The 25,363-nt window shown below is 44.6% G+C and overlaps 1 protein-coding gene across 2 annotated transcripts; it reads left to right on the top strand.

Annotated features, from left to right (window-relative positions):
* The first annotated feature begins 10,202 nt into the window (after positions 1–10,202).
* On the top strand, positions 10,203–23,612 carry LOC135299605 (NELL2-interacting cell ontogeny regulator 1-like). 2 transcript variants are annotated; one of them, XM_064418899.1, is made up of 4 exons: positions 10,203–10,357; positions 10,534–10,691; positions 17,488–17,576; positions 21,302–23,612. In XM_064418899.1, the coding sequence occupies exons 2-4, from the start codon at positions 10,559–10,561 to the stop codon at positions 21,314–21,316; spliced, it is 237 nt and encodes a 78-aa protein (XP_064274969.1). In that variant the 5' UTR covers positions 10,203–10,357; positions 10,534–10,558; the 3' UTR covers positions 21,317–23,612. The 2 variants fall into 2 exon arrangements, with proteins under 2 accessions (XP_064274969.1, XP_064274968.1); XM_064418898.1 differs by having other exon boundaries at positions 21,298–23,612.
* Positions 23,613–25,363: the final 1,751 nt, after the last annotated feature.

The raw sequence follows: 25,363 nt of genomic DNA, 5'->3' as shown, positions 1-25,363 counted from the left end.
GTAGTTTTACTTTAGCAGGTCAGATGGACAGAGTGAAAAGGAGAATCAGGGTATGACAGGGCAGCCTGGCCAGTTCCAGCTGTGCCAAATGCTGCCACCTACAACTGCTCAGCATTACACTGGAGGACAGCTCCGTGCAATGCCAAGAAATTTCTTCATGAGACTGTGACTTTTTTTGCTTCAAGTGAAACACAGGGATTAGGTCACACATATTTGGTCCATCCTGTGATGGACTGAACTCCAAATGTTTTGGTTTTCCCTTGTAGCTGCCCTTGAAAACTGCTCCTTCTGTGTCACTCATGAAGAAAGACCTTTGTACCTGAAAGCTGAGATTGTTTCATCGTCACCTCTCCCCTTTTATTGTAAGATACTGCATCCACTCACAAGTCTGAAATAGGCTGAGTGCTGTGAGGTGGTGCTTGGAGTTTGTCTGATGTGCTTTGGAGCTGTCTCAAATGATTCCAACACTGAGACCTGGCTTGGGAAGGGGATGGGACATCTGAAGGTAAAAATCTCTTCAGCTGAATTTGGAAGAAAGTTCCTGCCTGTGGCCATGCTTGTGTAAATAAATTGGTGTGACTTAGCTGGAAGTGGATGAAAGAGGAAACACAACTACTGCTCTGCCACTGCAGCTGTAGGTAGGGAAACAGCAGCTGGGGGAGCACCACAGGGACCTGCGTGCTTCCCAAACCTGCCCAGAGCTGGGAAAACCAATCCCTGCACACTGAGAAGCACAGCATGCCCTTCTGTGTGTGACCAGCACACAGGCCAGCACAGAAGCCCAGTGTGAAGGGGAGAGAGGATTCTGATGTTATTTTTCCAAATCCCCTCGAGGAGCAGCTGTGCTGTTTTTCACGAAGTCCATTCACACAGCATGGGAGCACTGGCACTGCTCATTTCAGGCTGCTTGGCAAAGCCAGTGAGTGGGAAGGGGCAGCAGTCCTTATCCATGGCAGAGCACCGTCAGGATTTCTGGGAGCAAAGCCTCCTTTGGAGGGCTTCAGCTGGTCCTGGCTGCAGCACAATGGCTTTTCAGAGCTCCTTGGCTTTTGCTGCACTTGGCTTGTCCCCATCTTGTTCTAGCTTGGCTTTGTTCCCCTGCTTTGCTCTGGACCTGTCTTCTCTCTCATCTCCCTTTCAACCTCTGTTCTCTCTTCCATTCTGGCACTGCCCTCCCTCTAATTCCAGGGATTTCTCAGGGCACTCCAGGCCCCTCAATCTGGTGACTCTGTAGTCCCTGCAGGTGGAGGCTGATACTCCCCAGGTCAGCAGCCCCTTTAGTCCAGCTGGCAGCACTGCCAGAGCAATGAGTGACACCAATTTACCATGGAGCGAGTGCCTGTGGTGTGAGTCGCATCAGCATCTCATTCCCAGGGAAGACATTGTGTGGAAGGACCCCTTTTTACCTGAAAATGAACATTCCTATTGCAGAACTTGGAGGAAGTCCCAGAACAGCTCAGTTTCAGATGAATTATTCTGAATTATTCTGAATTATTCTGTGGACTGTCCCCCAGGCTGGTGTAATCTCACTGGCTTGTTACAGGTGTAGACAAGAACCCAGTCATGTTTGCCAGATGGAAACACCAATAGATCTTCATGAATTTTTCCCTTGGTGATTGCCCAGACACTGGCTTGAACAAAAGAAAACCTGACCATTTGGAATTCCTTCAGTCGTTTTGCTGCACCTCTACTTTATGATTCACTTTGTTGGAACTGGGGAAGTGAAACACAGGATAGAATTGGGCTGTTGACCCAGCCAGGAGGGGGCTAGATGGGGAAAAGGGAATAACTTACTCATTTTCTTCCTCAGAATCTGAAAAATTTAAGATTCCTTTCAGTCTGCAGAAGCTCCAATGCAAGCAGGATTTTCCTAGTGGAGATTTTTGCATGCTCTTTTAAAGTTCACCTTACCTATTCCCTTTTCATTCAATTACTGTTCTGTAATAATTCTTGTTCAAAACCACCCAAATGACAGGAGAGCAGCAAATATGCCACCGGTTCTGAAAAAAACATTGGCAGGGAGGTGTGAGAATTGCACCCAGCAATTCTGCTCTGGGCAAATGAAAAGAAACTTTTGAAGAATTTCAATATGTAAAATCAGGTTTAGTATGACAGAGTGGCAAGACTCAAGACCATTTGCATAGAGAACAAGAATACAGCAGAACCATATAAACTGTGACAAAGGAGCTAGGACAAACAGAGGCAGTGTACAGACTGGGAACCTTCAGTCTTATCAAGAGATGGCTGAAGAGGGTGACAGGAGTTTATATTGGCCAGAGAATGGCTCTTTGCTTTGCAAACAGGCAGTGGGATGCACTGGACAAAACCTGCTGGAGGCAGGGGCAGAGCAAACATGAGGATGATGCTCTTGATCTGCTGTGTGTTCCTGCTGCTGGAAATCTGCTGCTGTGCCTCCTACAAGATGTGCATTTTTTCTCCTCAAAATCCAAAAAGTTCCTGTTATATCCAAACTGTTACCCACAAATATTATGGGGTCATCAGAACACTCATGCATCCTTCTCACTCCGCACCTTGTCCTGTTCTATTCCCTGTTCTACATGACATGGTGCCTCTTGCTTTGTGACTGCACTGAAAGCTGTCTGGGCCAGAGAAATGATGTCAATTGCACTGCCAGGGGTCATCATACCTTTAGGTATTGTCAATTTATTAAATAAAAATCACAATGTGAAATATTTTGGCCTGTTACTCCAGTTTTAAGCATAGTACTCATTTCTATGGGTTTGCAGTTTAATTTCCATGTGGATATTCCTTAACCTTCCAACTCCATCTTGCTGCTCCAGCTGTGGCTTTGTAGAGTTGGGAAGTGGCAGAGATGATATTTTCAACACCTCTAAACACTTGAAGTTTAAAAAGTGACTTAAAGCATAAGAAGAAGACTTCCAGGCATGGATACCATGATAAAAGAAATGCAAATATCTGCAGATATCTATTTTTACATTGATCTGCCTACACTTTTCCTTCCTCACAATCAGGGCTGTCATCATTTGATTCCTGCTCTGAACCATGAACTTTCTGAAAGCCTGCTAAGACATCAGCTTGTCTCCATTAGCCTTGAGCACCTTTTGCTGTTTAAATCACAGTAAGTGACACTGCACCTTTCTGCAAAATTTAAGTGACAAAACTATAGATTGTTCTCTTTGTCAAGAGAGTCTGAAAATAGGGCAGGACTGGCAACCCTCCCATTATTCTTCATCTCTTCACTTTTATTTGAGAGTCCAAATCGGCTGGAAAGACTGCTGGCTGGTGATGCAAGTTAGACCCTTCCACAGAGCAAGCAGGATGCAGATTTCAAGGGAGAACAATGTTCAGTTTCTTGTTTAGGTGTGGAGGGATCTGAATATTCTCTGTGTGCATTAATAGCTGCACTTAATGTTCATGCTCAGGCAAACAGAACGGTAGCCTCAGCCCCAAGCTACATCTCATTGTTAGATGTTTTCTAAGAATTGATGCTTTTCTTTTAGAACTTTCTTTTTACCCAATTATTATATTTTATTCCTAAAGTCCATAAAGTATTTGGCTATGCAAAAGCAACACAGGTAGAAAATGTGGGCAACACAGAGAGACAAATGAAGGAGACCCATCACTGGGATTTTTGTGCAGTTAGGGACCCGTGTGAATTGTTAGAGAAAGAGAAAAACACAACTTCTATCTAGCTTTAAGTGCTAAAAGTGTTTATAACATGACATTTTGATGTGTATAAGGATATTCATCTATGGGAGTTTTCTACAAAACAGAAAGTGTAAGAGCTTTTCTTTATAAGAGAGTTTCATCTTGTCCAAATTAATGGACAGATCTGCTAACAGAAAGTAGCTTTTAATACTAAATCTGCACTAACTTTTGTTAAGTTAATTTAGGCAACCAAGATTAACAAAATCTGTTGTTTTGTGTGGCTTCTGCATTGAACCATATGAAACAGCATCTTCCTTTGCATTAATTCCAATAGGCTTTAAAGTCCACAGGTTTAGTGAGGTTGCATCTATTAATCTTTTGACTGCAGCCTGTCAAGATGACCATGCAGTTTCACCTGGCAACTTTTCACTTTAATGTGGGGTCTGGGGAGAGACACAAACTTCAGGACAAAGCCCACAGTTACCAATGTCTGTGACTGCCTAAATTCCAGGCTTCCATGGAGGCCACCTGCCTTGCTAAAACTTGTCTCAAAGTTCTGGGCATTGTGGGCTATTTTATTTCCTCGGTTAAAGAGCAGAACTTCATCCATGCACTAAATTTGTTACACAAGGCTTCTTGCCTAAGCAGCTCTTGCATTCATCCTGGACTGTAACACAGCATCCAGCCTGTGAACCGTGTCTGGTTTCAGCCAGCAGCACTAAATATAACTGATGCACAATTCCACAATCTGGGCTTGCCCCGAAGCAGGACCTGAACAATGTTTAAATGCCTTTTGACAGGTGGTATGATGCACATTTGTTTTATGTACAGTTTTACACACGGAAGGTTGAACCACGTCCTAGGAAGTCAATAGCTTTCCTAAACAATAATGAGCTCTCCCCACCTGCCCTTTCTGTAAGCACAGGCTGTGCAGAGAACTGCCTGTCTTTAGTCACTCTGGTTTTGGTAGCCATGGAATAATCTGCCCAAATCCCAGCACTTAAAATATCAACCAACACTTTCTTCCCAAACACATAAATTCGGGAAAGGATTTTTACACACAAGTAAAGCAAGTAAATAATGACATGCCTATGTCTTCCTAGACAGGGATAAGATTGGCAGTAGCAAGGCAAATAGCTCAGCTTCATCCCCAGTGGCATTCAGAGCACACAACCCTTGCCTATGCTGTGAATTGACCCCATGTCCAGCACAATTTTGCTGGATTTCCATTAGTCCCATGCAAACCTCATAAATAAACTAGAAAAACTGGTATTTTACCAGTGGTTCTTACTTTTTCTTGGAAAAGTCTGAACTGACCTTCATGTCACAACAGCTTGACACAGCCCCTCCTGCATAATTGAAAGTGTTCTAAGCTCTTGAAAGTGTTTAAAGATGCTTGTCATACTTGGCTTCAGTGGATTTTTGGAGAACTGATCAAGCCTGGTTCTTTCTCACATCTTACACTGTGGTGAAAGAGGCCTCTTGGAGTCAGCTTGTTCCTGCACTAAAGGATCTTAGTGCTAAATTTCCATCATGCTCCCTGTTTGCAGCCACATCCCTGTTTAGCAGTGTCACGTGGACTTTGCTGGAACAGCTTCAGTGTCTCAAAGCTTCACAGTCTGACCAAGGTTCAGCTTATGGTCAGACTCTTGAAGGGTTTTCCAGGAAGCTCTAAGATAGGGAACTTGTCAAGAAATGATGCCAAGAACAAATTGGTCATTTCACGAGGGAGATTTTTCCCTTTGCCAAACCTCTGACTTAGTGTTTAAAGAAAATCCTGAGCCATCAAGCAAAGGTGAATCATTATCTCATAGCATGAGGGACAAGGTAAGTATAAGGTGATTTTATTTTCAGTCCTTCCTCAGGATTGAGATGGCTGTCATAAAAAAAGAGAATAGAATTTATTCTGTTTATGGGCTAAAATGTCAAATAGTGCACCAGCCTCTCAGCTCTCAATTCATTGGCAAGGTTGTGGTTTACTTGTTTAAAGGCAGATGAAGAAACTGTGGGCCCTGCCAGCTGCCCTGCAGCCAAATGTCTCTGAATTGCCTTATCAGTGACCCACCCCAGAATGGGAACGTTCTGACATCGTGCTTGTTTAAATGAGAAAAAAAACCATTTCCTTTGCCCTGATAGCTGAGGGAGGAGAAATAATTAGTCTGAATTTCAGATGCTGCACAAGGGCAATGAATTTCTCCCAGGGATATCTGTGTTTGTGCTGGAATTACAACAGAGAGAGCTGGAGTGACTGCCTGGACAACAAAATTATTTTTGATCACAGAATTAGGAGAGAAAGGACAGGGAAAAGTATCAATAAGAAATTGCTCAGTTCTTCCCTTGTCTTTATGCAGGGCCACTATCCCAATGCCATTCCCAAATGATGTCTGATTTAAACTTGCAGGCTTAAATATTCCCCTGTCTTCTGCAGGAAATCCATCCCAGAGCCATCCCCATTATTATGAAGTTTTCCAGGGGCTTTGGTTGTGCTTCCTGGCTGCCATTTAAAAGTGGTTATTTCTGCTGCTGGTGGTGTCTCTGACAGCTCCTAGTACTGCAGTGACCAAACCAGACACAGCACTGCAGCTCAGGCCTTGTGCTGAAGTCAGCCTAAGCTCTTGCACTTCTTTTTTTACGTTCCAGTATAATTGTATTTTTTGGGGGAGAGAATATTATAAACCAATTTCAGCTTGTGACTCCCTAGCTTCACCATAGAAGTGCCACTTAATGGGCCATTCCCCATTCCAGATATGAGCTGTTGATTAATCCTGATGAAGTGTAGCACCTTGCTCTCATCTTTATAAAAGTTCAATTGGTTTTTAGATCCTTTTTTCTTGCTTGTCTGCCTGGTTTAGAATTTTAGTCCTCTCCCCAGCATTGCTTATAACCTCCAGGCTGATGTTACATCCTAAATAACCATTTTGCTTATTCATAATGAAATGCTGAATAACCCCTGAACTGAGTCTTTGCAGTCCTGATGTGATGCATCTTCCCAAGGGGACAGTGACCCACTGCTAACTCCCAGCAGTGACCCAGTCAGTTTTGCTGGCCTCAGAGGTTTCCTGAGTTTGCTTCTGACAGAGCTGTGTGACACAGCCCCGAAATTGATCCAATTTGGCTTTCCTTATCTGCAAGGCCTGTTGCCCTGTCACAGAAGGATGCCAAACTAGTTTGACTTGATTCTTGACAAATAACTCTTATTTGCAATTCCATTCTTGTTTTTCAAACAGTTACAAAATGCTGGTGGGATTATTGCTTCTAAAACATTCTCAGGGATGGATGGTAAATTGGCTTGTGTTGTTTTTTTTTTTCCAGTTCTCTTCCTCATTTTAAACAGAGCCACTGCACTTGCCCTTTTCCAAGACTGGCATAAGTCACATCTTCCCTGAGCTCTCAGCAGTAATTGCCCATGGTGGTTGTTCTAGATTCTTCTTTCAACCTCCTGTAGTGGGTCTAGTGATAGCCCTGAGTCAAAAGAGAGCTCCAGGCAGATCAATACATAGAAAAAGGACTATCACAAACCTATAAGCATCAGTAACCAAAGTAAACTTCTGCTAAATGTTTTTATCTAAAACATGTTCACTGGTATTAGTTGTGAGAGCCTTCTGCTCGCCTTGTTTTCATTTGTGGATAAAAGAGGTGTTTAGTTCTGTACCACTTTTCAAAGCATCAACTTAATTAACTTTCCCCTTCTGCTGAACAGAGAATAAACTCTTCCCTTGGGTTTTGTCTTCCTTATTTTACTCCCCTTGCGTTTAAAGGATGCTTTCTTGCTGTTCTTCATGTTTCATACTGCTTTTGTCTGGTTTTGTGTCTTGGCCTCTCTGGGCTTATGCCTGGGGTTATTCTCCTGCCCTTCTGTCCTTCAGGTAATGGTGACCAGACACAGATTCTTCTGTGCCTGTGGCTTTTTCTTCTGTTTGAGTCCAACAAAGGGCCAATGACCATGTGAGTGGGCAATGATGTAACACTTTGTATTAGGCTGGGATTAACTGCCCTGTTTGCCATGTGTGCCCATGGAGTTAGTTCTGAGACCAGAACCTTTGCCTGCATCTTCCATTTATGCACACATGTTCAATTCAGGCCTTTAATGTAGGTCATTTTAACTGGATATATAAATTTTCTTCCCCCACTTCAAGGATGTAACTTTGAATACCTGTAACACTTAGGAATAAATAAGAAATTTTCCAAGGAAGCCACCAGATGTCTATCTTCACTATTCATCTTCCCCTTAAATGCCTGATCATTCTGATTGCTTTGGAGGAAATTCTTTTTCTCTTTTAGCAAACAATTATTAGGTGTGTATTCTCTGTAGAAAAAGAAAATTAAGTAGAAATATTTCTGACGGCCCTCTGGGATTCACTATGATATTTTTCAGACACTAAATAGACTTCTGTGAATATCTTGGAATTTTCTTGTCTTCCAAAGTTAATTTAGTATTGGTATTCCTTAGCTATGGTGATACCCAATAGTGAATGTAATAGCTAAGCAAGTCATGCAAATATTTTCATGTGTCTCTCCTCTTCAGCTTTGTTGGAGGTGAGAAAATAGCACAGATTTCTGGATTTTTTCCATGCAGACTGGCTCCTGTTCTCTGTGAATTGAGGGCCACGTCTTGGACCACATGGTTCTGGTAGCAGGAGGAGCTGGAAACTTTTTCCAAGTTTCTTAAAGACCCTGGCATTTGACACAAAAACTGGCCAGACTCCGTAAATGTGATGTCTGGTTAGTTTATGCTAGCACTGAAAAGAGGGGGGAAAAATTTACATAATTTTAGGCTTAGTAGTATAAGCAACACTGAAATAACACCTTGTACCCATTTTGGTGGTGGATACAGAATGCCCTACTGCAGATATCACAGTAGATAGAACTTTAGAAAAGAACACATTGATACCTTAAAAAAATATTAGAACAAATAGTGCTTTCTACCTCATCAAAGGTAATTCCTGTAGGTAATTCTTTCCTGTCCCTTTCTTGAAATCCATGTATGAAAAGTGGGTTATGAGACCATAATGAGAGTATGGGTAAGAAACTCATATGCCAGGGTGAATGGAAGTGTGAGGATTTTGGATTTTGTGCCAGAATTCCCATTTGATGTTATTTAAAACTGAAGATCATGGCTAGACAGTGTGGCCAGCCCATGATGAGTGTACAGTCAAGCTCTATAATGTTGTTTCTATCCTGGCTCTTGTGGAGCTGCTCCTTTAACAGGCCTGGGAGGGCTGGGATGAGACAAACAATGTAAAGCTGATCCATCTCACACAACCTCACTTCAGGCATCATCCAGCATCAGAGCTTGGATTAGAAGTCTCAGCTTCTCACAAAGCCAGTGGAGACATTTTGGTGCAGATGCGTGCCCAGACTAACCCAGATCCCAGTGGCTGGGACCTTCTGCTGGACCTTCCACACGAGAGAATTTGAGTTTCAGTTGCACTGTGGGCTAAAAATTTGGCAGTGTGTCATTCTTGTAGGAATTGCTTCCATAACTCTGGGATTCCCCCTTGCAGGAGAGGCATGTCCACTTTGCCAGAAGGTCCTGTGAGAGGACTTTTAAACTAACCTAATCCAAAAGCACAAGCATTGAAGGGAGGGCTGTAAGAGGTAATTCTGAAGAAGCCACAGGAACAAGTGAAATAGAAGCAGAAGGCAGTGCTGGTGAGAGTTTCTACAGCTGAAGAAAATCAAGGATAAACTAGGTTTATGTCTGGGAAGACTGATACCTCCACAGCCTGGCAGGGTGATTATTCTGTACAGGCCAGGAAGGCTGGAGCCTCTCCTTGGTGAGAGGAGATGGAGTGTCCTTCTGTGAGAAGAACAAAGCCATTAATTGAACAGTTGTGTTGCAAAATGAGCCTTTAATCACGCTCTGGGGCAAGCAGGTAGGTGTTAGAGCATCTCTTTCTCTTTTCCAAAAGTATCACCTCCCCTGTCTGAACGCTTGCTTCCAGGCAGGTGCTTACACAGATTCCCTGTCCAGGAAAATTCCTGCTTTAACTTTGTCAGGACACAAGAAATAAATAAATAAGCAAATAAATAAATAAGGGCTGATCCCTGACCAAAAGCTGTGCTTGAAGAGAACATCCTTAAACTTTTGCAGTGTGTAGGTTTTGGCTGGGCTCTTATCATGGTACCCAAAGGTGATGCTATGTAGGATCCGTTTTTGTGGTTGGTCCAGGTGCCAGGGGTGCTGTAGTCCACAAGGCTTCATTTCAAGTGTAGTTAAACAAAGACCATAATGGATTCTTCTCCAAAGTACAGAGTACCTTCAGCAGGCCCTGCAACTTCATTTAGTCAAGCAAACTTCTGAATTTTTCTCTCATTTGATGCCTAGCAGAATGAACTCTCACTTTAAGTGAGTTACAGCTAAAGCAGGGGATGGGAGCTGTGTATTTCAGCACAGTCTCTTCGGGAATAACAGCAACAAGCACAAAAATTGCCCAAGACTCTCTTATGTGGGTGGCAGCAGCCAGTGTCTGCCAAGGAGAGGGCATGGCCTTTGGGAGCAGAGGAGTGCAGCAGTGACCACCCATCACATTGTGGTCCCTTTAAATCTTCTTCTCCACTTGGCAGCTCCAATTTTTCAGTGTTGCTATAGCAAATCTCCATGGCAATGACCCCAATCAGGGAAGGGGGGATGCTGAAGGGGCGCATGCTCGGAGTGGCTGCTGGAGCCTTGCCTCTCTCTACAGCTGCTCCAAGGGTCTGGCACACAGGAGAGGAGAAGGATCAGGTACTGGGCAAGCTGGTCCTTGGGGTGCACCCTGGGCCCACGGCGTGACCGGCAGTGGCGTGGGCGAGTGGGTTTGTGCGCGCACGGGGCCTGGGCTCCTCACATCTCACCCACTTCTTTGTGAGCAGCCTGCAGGGAGCAAACTGCTGCCTTTTCACTGCTTCTCCTCGTTGCAGGCAGGGAAGACGGCTTGAATTATTGATGAGAGGCATGGCGCTGCCGGCCGCGAGGAGCGAGGCGCGGGTGGGAGTGCTGCTGCTGTCGGTGCTCGGCCTGCTCAGCGCCAGGCTGGTGGGCGCTGGCCAGGACGCCGGGAGTGCCATCCCTGCAGAAAGTAGGTACCTGCTGCACCCTGCCCTGCCTGCCCTCCTCCACTGCCCCCAGCAGCCACACGGGCTCCCTGCTCCTGGGGAACCTGCTGTTGGCCGATTGATGATGAGTTTGTGCCATGCCAGCGAAGCACGCGAAAACAGCGGTCACGGAAACAGCGTGCGAGCAAAGGATTAGTAGTTATTTAGGAAAAAAAAATGCTAATTGCATACTCTTAATTTTCATTTGAGCTTGTGCTCAAGCTCTTTGTTTGTAGGTCTTTTAGATCTGCTTCTTGGGAGTTTCATTTCACTAGATAGTTTTAATTGATATACACAGATTTGCCACAATACCCATGATGTCCTTACTAATCTGAGTATTGTTAGAAGAAAATTTGTGTGTATTTCTGCTGGGGCATTGCATCTTGCTTATTTTAGTATTTGGTTGGAACAACAGGTCAAGTTCAACTTTCTTGTAGCTACTACAAATCAACACAGGGGATGTTTACCCAAACTGTGCATTTGGAAAGCAAATATAAATTTCTGAAACCCTGCAAACCTAAAAAATAAATCAATATGACAGACTGGCTTGAGCACATCACAGAGCTGGGAGCTCTTGAATTTGGATCACAGCTCTATATGAGCTTCCTCTGTCGTTTTCAGTAAGTCTCTAAACTTTCTCAGCTCCAAAATGAGGCAATAGTTCAAAGCTATTAGGGGATGGAGTCAATGTTCTCGGGGTGTTTTGGTGACAGCAAGTGGGAAATAGCCACTCATTAGAAACGCAAAATGTCCTTTGGGAAAAAAAAAACAACAAAGAAAGATAATTGCATATAAACAAATCTCTACTTATTCATGCTTACTTTGTATCACAGCTATCTTTTTATATTACTATCAAAATATTTAATATAAAGTGTGATTTTGTCACTGCATTTTATTCACAATTAATTCCATTAGATGGAACTAATGGGACTTAGATGTTGAATTTCTTTCTTTTTCCATTATCTTCTTTTTTTTCTTTTTTTTTTAATTAGGGCTAAGTTTTGGACTGTTCTAAACCAGATCTCACTGCTATTTTGTGTGTCTGTTTCCTAGGAATTCATTAATAAGTTTTGTGATGAGCAGTCCATTTTATCTCCTCAAAGAGAAAATCAGGCTTGGAAAATAAATTGTACATACTCTTTGTGTCTGTGTTAGCAGAGGCAAGTCAACATATTTTGGAAAATGTATAGAGGAATTTCTTGTTCTACTTGTGTAGTGAAAACTCCCATTTGAGCTGTAGAACAAAACTCTTGACCAGGGTTTCTGACCCAAGTCTCACAGAATTATAAAGCCAAAGAAAGGTGGGAAGGGCCCTTTAGAGCTCATTTAGTCCAACCCCCTGCCATGGGCAGGGACATCTTTAACTTGATCAGGTTGCTCAGGGCCAACCTGACCTTGAACATTTCCTGGGATGGGGCATGTATAACCTCTCTGGGCAACCCATGCCAGTGCCTCACCACTTTCACAGCAAAAACTTCTTCCTTAACCAGTTTAATTTGACCTTCTTTTATTTCAGAAACATTACCCCCTGATCTATCACAACTGGCCCCACAAAAATGTCTGTCCTATCCTTCTTACAGTGTCACGGAGTCTTTTTACCATCTTATTACCATCCTCTAGCCAGAATTGCTAGAGTCCCTTGAACAGCCTCCACAGTCCCTTGTGACGTCCCTTGAACAGCCTTTGAGGAAGATTCCTGTCTTGTCTTACTCCTGGGTGTAAGAGTATGGAATGAAGGGCAGGTCAGAGTGTTTCTGTGGCAGTGTTACCCCGAGACACTGCCCCATCCCAAGGAGCAGAGGCTGTGAGCACTGCTACAAAAGCATAATGCTCTTTCTGTCTGAGACCAGGCCAGGAGCAAGGCTGCCAGCTGATCAGTGAATTGTAAATTGTTTTGGGCTGCTGCAGGGACAGAGTTTTAAAGCCACGAGGAACTCCTGATGATCCTTGTCAGCCACTTGTTGGGAGAGTGCTGCATAGCTGCTGAGTGCTCCAGACACTCCTTTGCCTGTCAGGGCTCTTCCTGGTGGTTAACTTGTGAAACTCTTCCCTTAGGACATGGTGGATGCCAAATGTTTGCATGAGATTGCAGAACCAGTTGGTTAAATTCAAGGGAAAAAAAATCCTAGAAAGGGCTGTTAGATACAGTGGCATTTCTTCTGGCTCAGGGGCTGCCTTAGCATATTCCTGAGACCTGGGAGGGTCTCTGGGAGTGCATCCCTCCAGACTTGCCCTGTTCTCATGCTGTTCCAAGGCACCCATTGCTGGCCATGAAGGTGTAACAGTGCCCAGGGATGCACCCTGGCATGGAGACATGACTGTACCAGTACCCTGCCAGGATGGACCCTGGCACACTGGTATCCATGAGAGGAGGCCAGTTCTCTGTCTGGAAGACAGAGCTGACTGTTTCAGAGTGGAGCTATCCCATGCTCTCAATGCTTGGGAATGCTCCCAGACTTTCAATATTCCTCAAGAGATACAGATTGTGGGAGACTGGGCACTGGGTAGTGCACTCACTTTGGTGTGATCTAGTACAGACACTCCAGGATCCTTTCCCTCTTGATGCTCCACTGGCTACATCTCATCAGGAGCTGGTCCTCGTGGGCACTGACCCTTTCACAGGGCACTGCCTCTGCAGCACACACTTTTCCTATTGCTGCACTTATGGCCTTACTGTCAGCCCAGGCAAACTGCTGGCTGAGAGACCCTGGATGGCCCAGAGAGGTCTCCAGTGCATGTTCTTAACAAGGATGTAAGATGGACATGGAGCATATTTAGTGTCCTTCTGCAGGGCAGAGCAGTGTGGTGCTCTGTCACCCTGTTCTTCTTAGTTCTTCTAAGTTTTTCTAAGCCCTCTGGTGTTTACATTCTTGTAATGAACTTTCTCACGCACTTTATGTAAAAAATTAATTGGTTTACATTCTTTTCTGAAGGAGGAGAAATTTGATAGACTTGGTTTGTCCAGTGTCATTGGAGAGGTGACACTGTCATCCTCCAATCCACTGTCACTTTTGAAAATCTATAAATGTTAGAGTCAGAAATTAATCATCTTTCTTTTTACCTTAGAGATTCCAGTGTCTGCATTGTTTTAATTTGTGTCCTATAGCGACAGTGCCCGATGCTTTTCTCTGTTCCCAGGTGTGTGACGTGACACTGGCAGCATGCCCTTAGCAGGAGCATTCCTGCATGGACCCCACAGTCTCTTTCCCACCTGGTGGGAGGAATGTGTCCCTCCTGCAGCATCATGAGCAGGGCAGGGGCAGCAGTGCTCTGTACAAGTGTGGGAGGTGCAGGAGTCACAGGAGAGGAGCATGAGAGTGAGTCACAGTTCTCTTCAGCAGTGCAGAGAGATCCTGTCCTGTGTGAGGCACTGGGATCTGGCTCGGGGCACCATCCCCTGCTCTCTGCCAGTCACACAGCCAGGCACAGCTCTTTATGCATAATTCTAATTAGCAATGATTAATTGTGTCCTTATACTTTATTCACAGCATTTAGCATATGCAAAAGACTATTCAAGTTTGAAGTGGTGCTACTAATACTCGCAGATTATTTTATTTAAAGTTCTCTACAAACCACTATAAAAAATAAGTTATTTCCCCAACCTCCCACTGCATTTATAGCCCAGATCACCCACTGTGAAAGCTAAAATATGGAATCTGAAGACCAGAAGCTGGTCAGTCTGTTTTCATTAGCCAAGGTGCATGAAATACAAAGAATAAACACAAAGTGTACGCAAGGGAAAGTAAATTATACTTACACACTGCTTTCAGTCTCAGGTCTTCACCAAGAAGCCAAGAAATATATTTTTTCTCTTCCCCCACTTCTCCCAAAACACACAAAGACACATACAGTCTTTGTGCTGACAGGATCCATTTAAAGAGTTATGGCTGGCTCTTGATAATTCTCATTATGTTAATCCACAGACCTGTTAAGTCTCCCTATGAATGATAGTCTGTTTCCAGCTGTCAGCAAGGAATTAATGGCACTCTGCTATACTTTGCTATGATGTGATTTAAGATTTGGTTTCATGACTGCTTTAACCTGATGTAAGCCTGTGCTGCCTCTGCCCTTCTCCTCTCCATAATCTGGCCTCCTCTCCTCGCACTGTTTCTTGTCCTGGCCCCAGAACCTGGGCATTCAGGATCTGCTCTGGGGGCAGAAAGGTCAGTGCTCCAGCTGATGGAGGAGCTGCATTGTCCCTCCTGCTGTGAGCAGGTGGAAGAGTGAGATGCCATAGCCAAGGACAGAAAGCACAGTGGGATTGCTTCTATTGGCAACAGCACATATTTAGATTTGTTTGGTAAAACAGATGCTTAGACATATTTCTGCTGGGAAAATATCCTTGTTGAAAATATTATGGGCATGAAGAGAGGTCAAATCCACAGGAAAAGGTCAGCTTAACAGCTCAGCTCTTCATTCTGGAAAGCAGACCAAGGCAGAGAGTGATGGAGAACATCAAAGTCATAAGTGGGACAAAGTTGGTGATTATTTAATAACTGTCTCTTCCACTGCAAAAATTAGAGGCAGGAAATGAAAGCAGCAGATGTCAACTTCAGAGCAGACAGGAATGGTATTTTGTTCACTCATTGAATAGCTGAGCTGTGGAACTCATTGCCACAGGATGCTGCAGATGACAAAAGTTTATGTGGATTCAGGAAGCAACAGTGCAAATTAATGTGAGAAAAATTCATGGAGGGCTTATCAGATGTAGAAACACCAGCCAGACACAGGATATCCTCCAGCCTCCTGATAGGCTGGAAGAACATTGCTAGACACTGACTCTTGTATCTTCCTTGAGTATCTGCCGTTGGCTACTGGCTCCCAGCAGGCAGGGATGCTGGCCTGACCCACAGACAGCAGTGCCTGAGAAGGATCCTCCACCATGGAGCACAGCCCAAAAACGACATTTAAGAGTGAATGTCCTGTTCTGTGGTGAAACTGGCTGCATGTGCTCTCTGACTTTGGAGGGCAGTGCTGTGTTAGGAGCTTTGCAGGTGCTGATTCAGGACATCCAGAGCCGCACAGGCAGATGTCCTCTGTGCCACCAGCCTTTTCCTGCAGAAAATGCTTTGATACCAGGGAAGCCGCTTTCCCAGGACTGGCAGAAGTGAAATAACCACTTGGCATGGTTGTGCCATTCCACTAGTGCCTCCCTGTCCACACAGAAGCACTTGGCTGTCATAAATACCAGTCAGTGATCCCACCCAACCATCCCATCACAGCTTTCACAAAGCCCTGGGAAGACTTCCTGTGTGACAAGCAGTGACAGATTATGGAATGCATGGCTCTGCTCAAAAGTGCTTTCTCCCCACTGCAGAAGCAGGAGATTTATCACCTGATTTATTTTTTTTTTCTTCTTCAGGTTCTGCTTTTGAGAACACTTTGTTGTTTGTCAGCACTTCAGTGCATGCAGCACCTCCCCGAGGTGGAGCCAGGGCAAGGTGTTTCTGAGCAGCCCAGAGCGAGGGGAGGGAGCAGGGCATGACACCGAGAGAATGATGGATCTGCTGACAGCAGTCTGAGCATGCAGGTTCTTTCTAAGGGCTCTGTTTCATGCTCTGAAGTGGAAACAACTAAATTACTTGCAATACTGAAAGCAGGAGGAGGTTGAGTGTCTTTAAAGTGTGCTCAAAACCATCCTGTCACTACTTCTGTGCCTGGAGAGGCAGAGTCTTTGTGAGCACGGCTGTTCTGATAGAGCTGGGGACTTTGCATCTCCTCACAGCTTGGGAATTAAATCCCTAGCTTGATCCCCAGGTCTCCCTGAGATGCCACTTGCACTGAGGGGAGATGTAGAAGGACAGGTGGGAGAGAAACTCCTGAGTAGATCAAAACCCCTCAGAGGCTTGCTGAGGACTGGCAAGCACTCTGGCTGCTGCCTTCCTCCCTGCACAAGTCAGAGGCAGTGCTGGCAGCAGGGTGCCGGGCACAGATGGGTGCTGCAGGGCTGCTCAGCAGGTCCCTGGCTCCAGCCATCTCAGCAGCAGCTTGGCACCTCTTTGCTTTGCTAGAGCAGCACAGGTGGCTGCATGAGGACAAGGATTTCGGCACTCCCCCCACCGTGGGGCCTCTGTGATCAGGATGAAATGTCATCTTTCCCCATTCCCCCTGCATCTCCTCCAGTGTCTGCAATTTCTTCTTCTGAAAACTCACAAATCATTCACTTCAAACTGTCAGAGATTGGTCAGGGTGAATCCTGGCAGAGCAGAAATGCCCAGGTTCAGAAGTGAGCCATTTTATCTGTCAAGTCCCCTCCTCCTCCACTCTCTGCCTTTTCCCTGCCCTGCCCCTCTGTGCACACACGCTGGCAGCAGCTGCAGAGCCAGTGGGATGCTTTGCATTCCTGGCAGAGAAAAAATACAGCAGCAGGTGAAAGGAACCAAATACAGATCTGGCATTGTCCCTTGCCAAGCTGCTCTGTAAGAGCTCCTGTAAAAACAGACCTGTCTGGTTCCTGAACCACTGCAAACTGCTGTTTTCAGTGTATCTGAGAAGGGGTAAGGATTTCATTTCGAAGGGGAGAGGCTGGGGGCTGAAGCAGCAGGCAGAATCAGTCTGGGTCATGGTTAGAAAAGCCCACCCACTAAAATACTCTGTGGTTTTTGCCGATCCTCTCTCACTTGCACAAAGATAGACACGGGCAGCCCTGATTCTGCGCGCACGCAGGTGCGGGTGCCTGGTAAGAGCTGGGGTTTCTCCTGGCAAGTATTCCTCCTCTGTGCTGCCAAATTCCGGCTTTCCTGCTGTGACAGCGATGTCCCCTGCTGCCTCTCTCCGCAGGCCGTCCCTGCGTTGACTGCCACGCGTTCGAGTTCATGCAGCGGGCCTTGCAGGACCTGAAGCAGACGGCGTTCGGCCTGGACGCGCGGGTAGGTGTCCTGCAGGAATGCTCTCCCTCAGCCTCCCTCGCCCGGCCCCAGCTCTGCCCGTCTGGCTGCAGCAGACGTGACATCTCTGCTGACTCACTGCCATCCCTGCAAAGGGGTTTATAGCGAGCACAGATCGTTTTTCACAGGCTGCAGAGGTTCAGTAATGATCATCTGGGCTGACTTCTTGCATAACAGCCTAAGGAATTACCTCAGACAGTCCCTGCACCAAAGGGAGAGGGAAAGAAGATGTACAAAGGAGAGGGAAACAAGACAGATAATTTACTCTCTGCCTCACACCATTGCTTCCAAGCTGTGGACTGACTATTCCCTGGGCAGGAGCAGAAATGAGCAGGAGAGAGAGAAGGTGGCAGGCAGGGCTGGCAGAGGAGAGGGAAGCACACACACACCCCCTTTGCTCATGGACTGATGCTTTGTGGAAAAGGAGAAGCACATTTTTTCATGCATTTATCACAGCGCACAGGGGATTCTGCCACTTCACATGGCAGTCCCCAGAGGTCTCAGTGAGCAAAATGAGGTTGCGTTAAATGTCCCAATTGTATTAATTCAGACACGTGTGGGTTTGTAAATATGTGCAAACTGGCTGGGGTAGGATTTCCGCAGTGGTTCTGCTGCTGAAGTTTGCAAGGGGCAGGAGGTCTCTCTCCCCTAATAAAGCCCCTCTGTGCATGTCTTGCCCCACCTCTCCTTCCTTTGAGCAGGGCCATCCCTCTTGGCAGGTGAGAGGGCTCCCTGCTCCTCTACAGTCACACTCAGCTCAAATTGTCATTCCCAGCAAAGCCAGTCAAAGGGACATAAGTCAATTATGTGTCTCAAACCGTAAGGCATTTCTATAGCTTTGCCTTTTGGTTTCTTGTGACCTTGGGCAGCCGTGTCAGGCCCTACACAATAAAGTTGGAGTGACTTCAGCTTTCGTGAGCTATCAATAGCAAACTGATTAGGACAAAGTTCTGAGTGTGGGTTACATTCCAAAAGTTTCCCATGCACTTGAGTAATAATAAATAACTCTTAAGTGGTAAAGTGTCAGTAGAGGGGCTTTACCTCCAGCAGCTGTGCTGGGCTCTTCTGGTGCATAGCAGAGTTCCACTTGTTTGGATTAGGGTCAGCTGAAATGTTTTGTACTTACACATGACACATCAAGACCAGGTGCAATTGCAGCTGTGCTGGTTCTTATGCTGTCAACAGGCTTTACTGGGAAGTTAAAGATTTTTTTGAATGCAATGGAGGCAGCACAATTCCTTAATCCCACCCACAGAGGTTTTCAGATGTGTCTGTGATGTCTGCTCTATCTGGAGGGTGGACTGAGGGTGCAGCCCACCAGAGAGCAGTGATGTCTTGGGAGAGCTGAGGCAGAATATAAAGGGAGGAGCTGTGCCAGGGTGCCACAAGATGAATTTCTGTTTCTGTGAGGACCTGCACAGGCCTGACATGCCAAGGCACTGACTGAGACAGGTCCCAGTGTTACAGATCAAGTGGCATAGTGCAGATCAAGTGCATCACAAAACCAAACAGAACCATTGTTTGTAAGATCACCCACCCTTAGACAACTGAGCTTAACCCTACTGGTAAATAAAGGCTGTATTACTGTACACCTTTCCCAGCCTTTGGATTGATACTCCAAAGAGCTTCCTATCAGAGGTGCTTTGGTTAAACACAAATTATTGAGTGATGCAGAGATACTAAAGTGAAATACAGCAACCAAGGCCCTACAAAGGCCCCCTGTGGCCTTCTCTACTCTGACAGGTAGAGCTTCCATATCCTTACACCACTGCTGATGCTTGCCTCATGCTGACCAGCTATAATGTCTCAAGTTTGACACACACATAACTTCACTGACTAACTCCGGAGTCTTGGAAATTGTTGCTACAAGGGCAAGGCCCATGCAGGATTGCTCCCGCATATCAGGGACTTTCTAAGCCAATGCCATCAAGGCCATAATTAATTTTTGTAATTGATACCTCTCTTTCACAGTCTTTCAGTTTGCAACTGAATGCTCCCAGAGCTGCTCTTCCTGCCTGTAAATAGTCCAGAGTGACGCCCAGGCAGAGTTTGTGGTAGCAGTGACAGCTTGTTGGCATTACTGTGAAATCCAATAAGCCTGTTTGATGTTAAGATGATTCTATGATTTCTCCTGGGCTCCCCACAATGGGAGCATTCACTCATCCAGGGTTTCATTGTGCAAGCAGGGAGCAGCATTGAACAGCGCCTGCTGTTGCGCTAAGCTGATAAGTGAAAGCAGGCAAGGAATGTGAACAAACCCTCTTTAACGCAAAGGTGGATGTCAAAAGTTTGAGCTGAGGAGGATATAGGGCTGGGGAGGAGAGGGAAAGCTGTTCTGAAACAGCCTGTCCTGCAGAATCTTGCAGTCTGAGAAGAAGAAGTGAATAACAGAGAGTGGGCACTGCTGGGGGACTGAGGCACTGCTGCCCAGGCCAGGCAGGAGGGGACAGGACCCACACAGAGTGCCCAGCTTCTCCTTTGGAAAGTGCCTTGGTTAATGAGCCCTTTGCTGTGTCTGCTGTGTCAGGAGGTGTCAGGACAGAGGAACAGCAGCAGGCTGAAGACCTTGTTGTTTCACAGAGCTCTGAGATAATTTCTTAGCAAGCGGGTTTCAACCTCTAACGGGTTTTTGCAGTGTAGATGGGAAACTCATCCACAGTGAATTTAAGCCCACTAAATTAATTTTTTCTCCCCTCGAGAAACTCTTCAAAGCCAGTCTGCAAACTGCTTGAGGGACCGCAGACCACAGGGTGAAAACCACAAGATTTGCTGAGGAAGAAGTTTCTCTTCAGTCACAACTGCACTTGCTGATGTGAATTCCTTGCACCAACAATCTCGAGTGTCATGAGAAATTGGCTTCTGAAATGATGGTGCCATGCAAAAGATTCAGTCTTTGTTTCTCCAAAAGTGTGACAAGAATCCACAAAATATTTATTTGATCACAGTTAAATAAATGATGCTTGAATATCTTTAAATATCTAAAATAATTTTTTCCTCCTGTATACAGAGAAAAAAAGCTTGAAAATGCTTTTCCACTAAGGACCTCCAAATACAACAGCAAGTAATTTTAAATTATGTATATTGGGAATAGTTTTTAAGCTTTTGCTCAAGTACTGATAATAAAGCAACTGCCAGTAATTTAACTCAGATTCAAATAGGAACCACACACTCAGACCTAGATCTGCCTTGGAAGATTATGAGTTTCAGACAACAGGGTTAGACTGACAACTGGATTCAACTCAGAGTTGTTCTAGAGAAACAGCAGAGTAACTGAGAGCACAGCTGGCTCCTCAGCACTTGCTGTCTGGTACAATTAAATTGTACAGGACTGAAGGCATCATCAACAGGAAGCCATCAATCACCACGGAGGAATTAAGAGCAGTGCAGTTGAAAGTGGAATCTGTGGCAGTGCTTATAAAGGACACTTTAATAATTTTGACAGCCTCCTCCCTAGAAGTTAACTGTGAAAATTAACATATTCAAACACAAAAATGCTCTCCCTGCATCTCAGTTCTGAATATACTCGTTTCACTTTCTCTGGATGAAAACCAGCAGTAAGAACTATGATTTTTCACTCAGCAGAGCACCTTGGCTACAGCTGTGCAGAGGGATTAGATCTAATTAATTATATGCTCTTTTAAAGCAATATATTCAGTTCTTTGATTTAATGGATTTTTGTTTGGGGTTGTTTTTTTTTTTCCAGACAGAAACCCTCCTCCTGAGAGCAGAAAAGAGAGGCCTGTGTGATTGCTTTCATGCAATACACTGAAATGAGCACTGGGATTTGGCCAATGGACATATATTCATTTTAAAAATACTGTTCAGTAAATTACAGGAAGATACAGAGTTCAAGTTGTGCCCCACCATAAGGAAAAGCATTTTTATCAAAACAGGTACATCTCAGATTATTTTTGCTTTGTTGTGGTTTGTCATAAGTCTATGTGATATTGCATCTTCTGAAATGTCAAGAGAAGAAACAGTGCCAAAGTCTTGCTTATGGGTTTTATGCAAGAACAGCATCCTGCTTTTTTGGTATTTCAAGCCAAAAATTGTCCTTGGACTCCCAGGCCAACCTCTTAGCTTATGTGAATTGCCATAGAGCTGTGAAAGTCAGTGTAGTCAAATTTTTTAATGTATTTATAGAAGAATAACATGAAAAGCAAACTACTTTGCCATGATGCATAGATAAACATTTACAAACAAGCAGACTTTGCATTATCTAAAAATTAATAGTTATCACTGACTGCTTGGCAGTCCAAGGAAAGGATTTGTTCCCCAGTTGTATCAATAGTCCAGTGCACAGCAAACACAGTAATCTGTCTCACAATTTTGATTTCTTCAGAGCCACACAGTAGCTGTGATCATTTTGGAGAGATTTATTAAGTATCTAATGTGATCAGTAACATTTGTAATCACATGAATACTGCCTGGCAGTTGAACTGATTGCATCTGCCAAAATCTTCTGCAGAAGTGTCTTTCATTAAGCAAATCACATGCTGGATTGAACCACTCAGAGTGGCCTCTGCAGAGAGTTTTGGCAGAGAGCCTACACAATGCCTGTCTGCCCAGGAGTCTCTTGTAAACTGTATTTTGGGATAATAATACTTAATAAATACTTAAATTCTACCAAAATGGTCCTTAGCTTTTGCATGGACTCTGCACTCTGTCAGGGTGGGTTACAGTGCTGATGTTATTTGTATTTCTGCTGCAGAGACAAGAGAGAACAAACCAATTTAAGCAGTGTAGTAGTAGTAGTAGTAATAGACAATAAGATTGTGCCTTGTTACACTTCAAAAGAGAATAACAAATCCTTTCTCTTTTTTTTTTTTTTGCATTTTGTCCTTTATTTTGGGAAGCAGAACAGAAAATGGCCCCAGTGGGAAGTTCCTGTTGATAACAATACATTTTTCATTTGGCTTAACATCATCCCCAAAGTAGAGATTTGTGTATCAGCTCAAGCATCTATATACCCAAAAATTAGGCTCCAAATTTTTTATACAAACAAGAATATTGGAACAGGATCAACAAAAAAGTAATTTTCAAAGTCATTTTACTAATTCTTTCCAATATGTCTGTCTTTCCATAAGAGGCTGGTGTTTTTGATATTTTGCTCTCAGCCTGCTCAGTAAGTTAGGATGGAAGCTACCTGTGTGTTTCCAAACTGCTTCTTTCCCATTTTGTCTACAACATCAAACACAGGGAAATAGGGAATATGACCCACTGCCAAGTTATTATTCCATGTGCAGTCCTACTCAGTAACACAAAGGAGCATGGTGCCACATATTTTGTCAAAGTTGTTAGAAAGGCGTGTGGTTCTCAGCAAGGAAAAGCTTCCTTGCACCTGCATTTCAAATGAGAAGTCTGTTTTGTCCTCTGTAGCATTCCAGCAAACCCTTTAGAGGTCCTTGGGACCTGTTTTGTGTACAAGAGGAGCAGCATGACACAGCAGCAGCTCCCTTCTGGTAGCATCACGCTGCGCTGTGGCACCATCAACAGAGCAGCAGAGGTTTTCCTCATAGACCAAATTTTATTGTACAAAGAAAACAGCAGGATTAACACAGCTTCCTTGCAAAATATCAGCCTTTGGCTCCTTCACTCCCACTTATATTTGGACCAAAGTAATGCACAGCTTTTGAGCCAGGTTTTTGCAGGAGATGGAGCCCCAGCACTGAACCTGTGAATTTTCCAGCACAGCTCCCCTTTTCAGGGGGCAGCATATCTATGGTTTGGTATTGATATTGTGCATGCTTATTCTGCTGGTACCCTAAAGAATCTTGCAAAGTCCTGTTACAAGAATTGGGGTTTTTTGTTCATGTTTTCATTTAGAAAAATGGTTGCTCACAGTTGAGTTTTGATATATGCTGCTTGTTACAATATAAAGGTGGAATGAATGACAAGTGGATGTTGTCTGACTCCCAAAGGGATCAGAGTGACACTGCAACTTTATGGTTGTAACAGAGTGATCTGTACTTCTCTTTGTCTATAATACAACACAATAAAAGGGCAAGATGCATTATAGTATTTGTGTGCTTTGTTTCTGATTTGACAAATTGATGGTGCTTATGCATTAATTAATGTCTGTTCATTAATTAGGCAGAAAATACACAGAGAAAAGATGCTATTTTTAATACAAAAATAAGACCTTGCATTTGGGCTAAATGTATTAATATATTCTAATTTGATGAAATAGAAAATCCAACTCAATCTTATTTGAAATAAAGGTACAGCAATGATTTTGTGAGTTTCTTTAAGGACCCCTTACTCTATACTTGGTAGTTTTGATGAAGTTCCTTATAATTGCAGGATGGCATGAAGAAAAATTGGAGCTAGATAGTTTGAATTTATTTTTGCTCAGGAAGTAAATTTAAATTCAGAACCCCTTGAGTCTCCACTTACTAGAAGAAACCCTGTATTTTGCAGAAGGATTTAATTGCAGGAGTGCTTAAAGCAGAAAGTTTTTTCTCCCACCCACAACTTCTTTTGCTGCAGAGCCAAGGCAGTTCTCGTGACCTTTTGAAGCCAAGCTGTGTCTTCTCTTCTCTTGGTGCAGTGCTGCTGCTGATAGCCCTGGGCACATGGTGTTTGTACACAGGGTGGAATGCCAGGTGGCAGCCTGTGAAATTCATAGCCAAGTGCTCCCTGGAAGAGAAATGGCATAATCATGTTAGTATGGTGCTGTTTCTGGGCAGGCAAGGTGGCAGAAATCCTGGTAATGATCCCCACATCTCCAGAGCTCCTCATACCTGAGCCAGTGCCTTCTTTGGGTGTAATTCTGTGTGTATTCTAAGTCAGTAGTTTTGGACTGAGTCTCAGAACAGCTCTAGGAAGGCATGTCTGGCTTTCATTCTGGAAATGGAAACACAGTTTACCTTGCCTGTTATGTAGAATCCTGTTAGGTAACATCAAAGCTCAGTAGTGTTATTGCTAGCTGAATCTAGCTGCTGAGTGGACTCTCTGGAATACTCTGAAAATCCTGTGGAATACCCTCTCCAGATGGAAACCTCATATTTAGAAATTAGTTTTGTCTCTGTACCCAGAGCTGTCTGTCAGTAAATCCTAGGGTGATCTGAGCATCTGACACACATTCCCCACTTTCAGAGAAATAAAGTGTGGAAGTAGTTCCTTTAAGAGTGACCGTGTGGTTTCTGTGCCCTCCTCTGCACCTGCCCCAGGCTGGAAGCCAAAGACAAGAGCTCCTCCTGTAGCAGTGGTGTGCACACAGATCTCACCCTGATGAGACAAAGCACTTGCTGAGCTGAAGCAGGCTAACAGGAGTCCCAGCTCAGTTCAGAGTTTAGTTCAAAGGTAATTTAAAAGCAGAAAGGCTCTGAGGCTCTTGTGCCTTTTGAGAGGCAGAGAAGCATAAAGGATGTTTTCCCTTTGGAACTGGTGCAAGGCAGGAAATTTGCCCTTGCCACACTTGGCTTGCAGATAGACCCCCTTATCTAAAGCAATGTTCTGCTCAGTCCTTCCCTTGCCAGGACTCAGGGCATGAGAGAAGAGGGGAGCAAGTGTGGAGGGGAAAAGAGCCTGCCCTTTGCAGCCTGGCTGAGTTCCTGGCAAATCAGGGCTCCTGACAGAGAAACCAGAGCTGCAGCCTCCCAGGGATTGACGTGCTGAGCGTGGTAAGCAGGGGCTGAGGGCAGTGCTGCAAAGTGTTACAGTGGTGTTGGAGCCAGGGTTTGAAAAGGGGAGCCCAGAGATGTTGTGTGCCTTGGAGCAAAACAAGGGATCATTCCTCACACTCTCATCAAGCATGTGAAATTTCC

Source organism: Passer domesticus, chromosome 4 (assembly GCF_036417665.1).
Source record: "Passer domesticus isolate bPasDom1 chromosome 4, bPasDom1.hap1, whole genome shotgun sequence".
In the NCBI taxonomy this organism is placed as follows: domain Eukaryota; kingdom Metazoa; phylum Chordata; class Aves; order Passeriformes; family Passeridae; genus Passer; species Passer domesticus.
This window is presented reverse-complemented; position numbering and strand designations above follow the sequence as displayed.

Bases quoted from the DNA above. Each gene is read 5' to 3' on its own strand.
- LOC135299605 (XM_064418898.1), top strand. From the start codon at position 10,559: ATGAGAGGCATGGCGCTGCCGGCCGCGAGGAGCGAGGCGCGGGTGGGA. The intron at 10,692-17,487 runs GTAGGTACCTGC...CTCTCTCCGCAG, and splicing joins GAGTGCCATCCCTGCAGAAA to GCCGTCCCTGCGTTGACTGC. The intron at 17,577-21,297 runs GTAGGTGTCCTG...TTTTTTTTCCAG, and splicing joins CGTTCGGCCTGGACGCGCGG to ACAGAAACCCTCCTCCTGAG.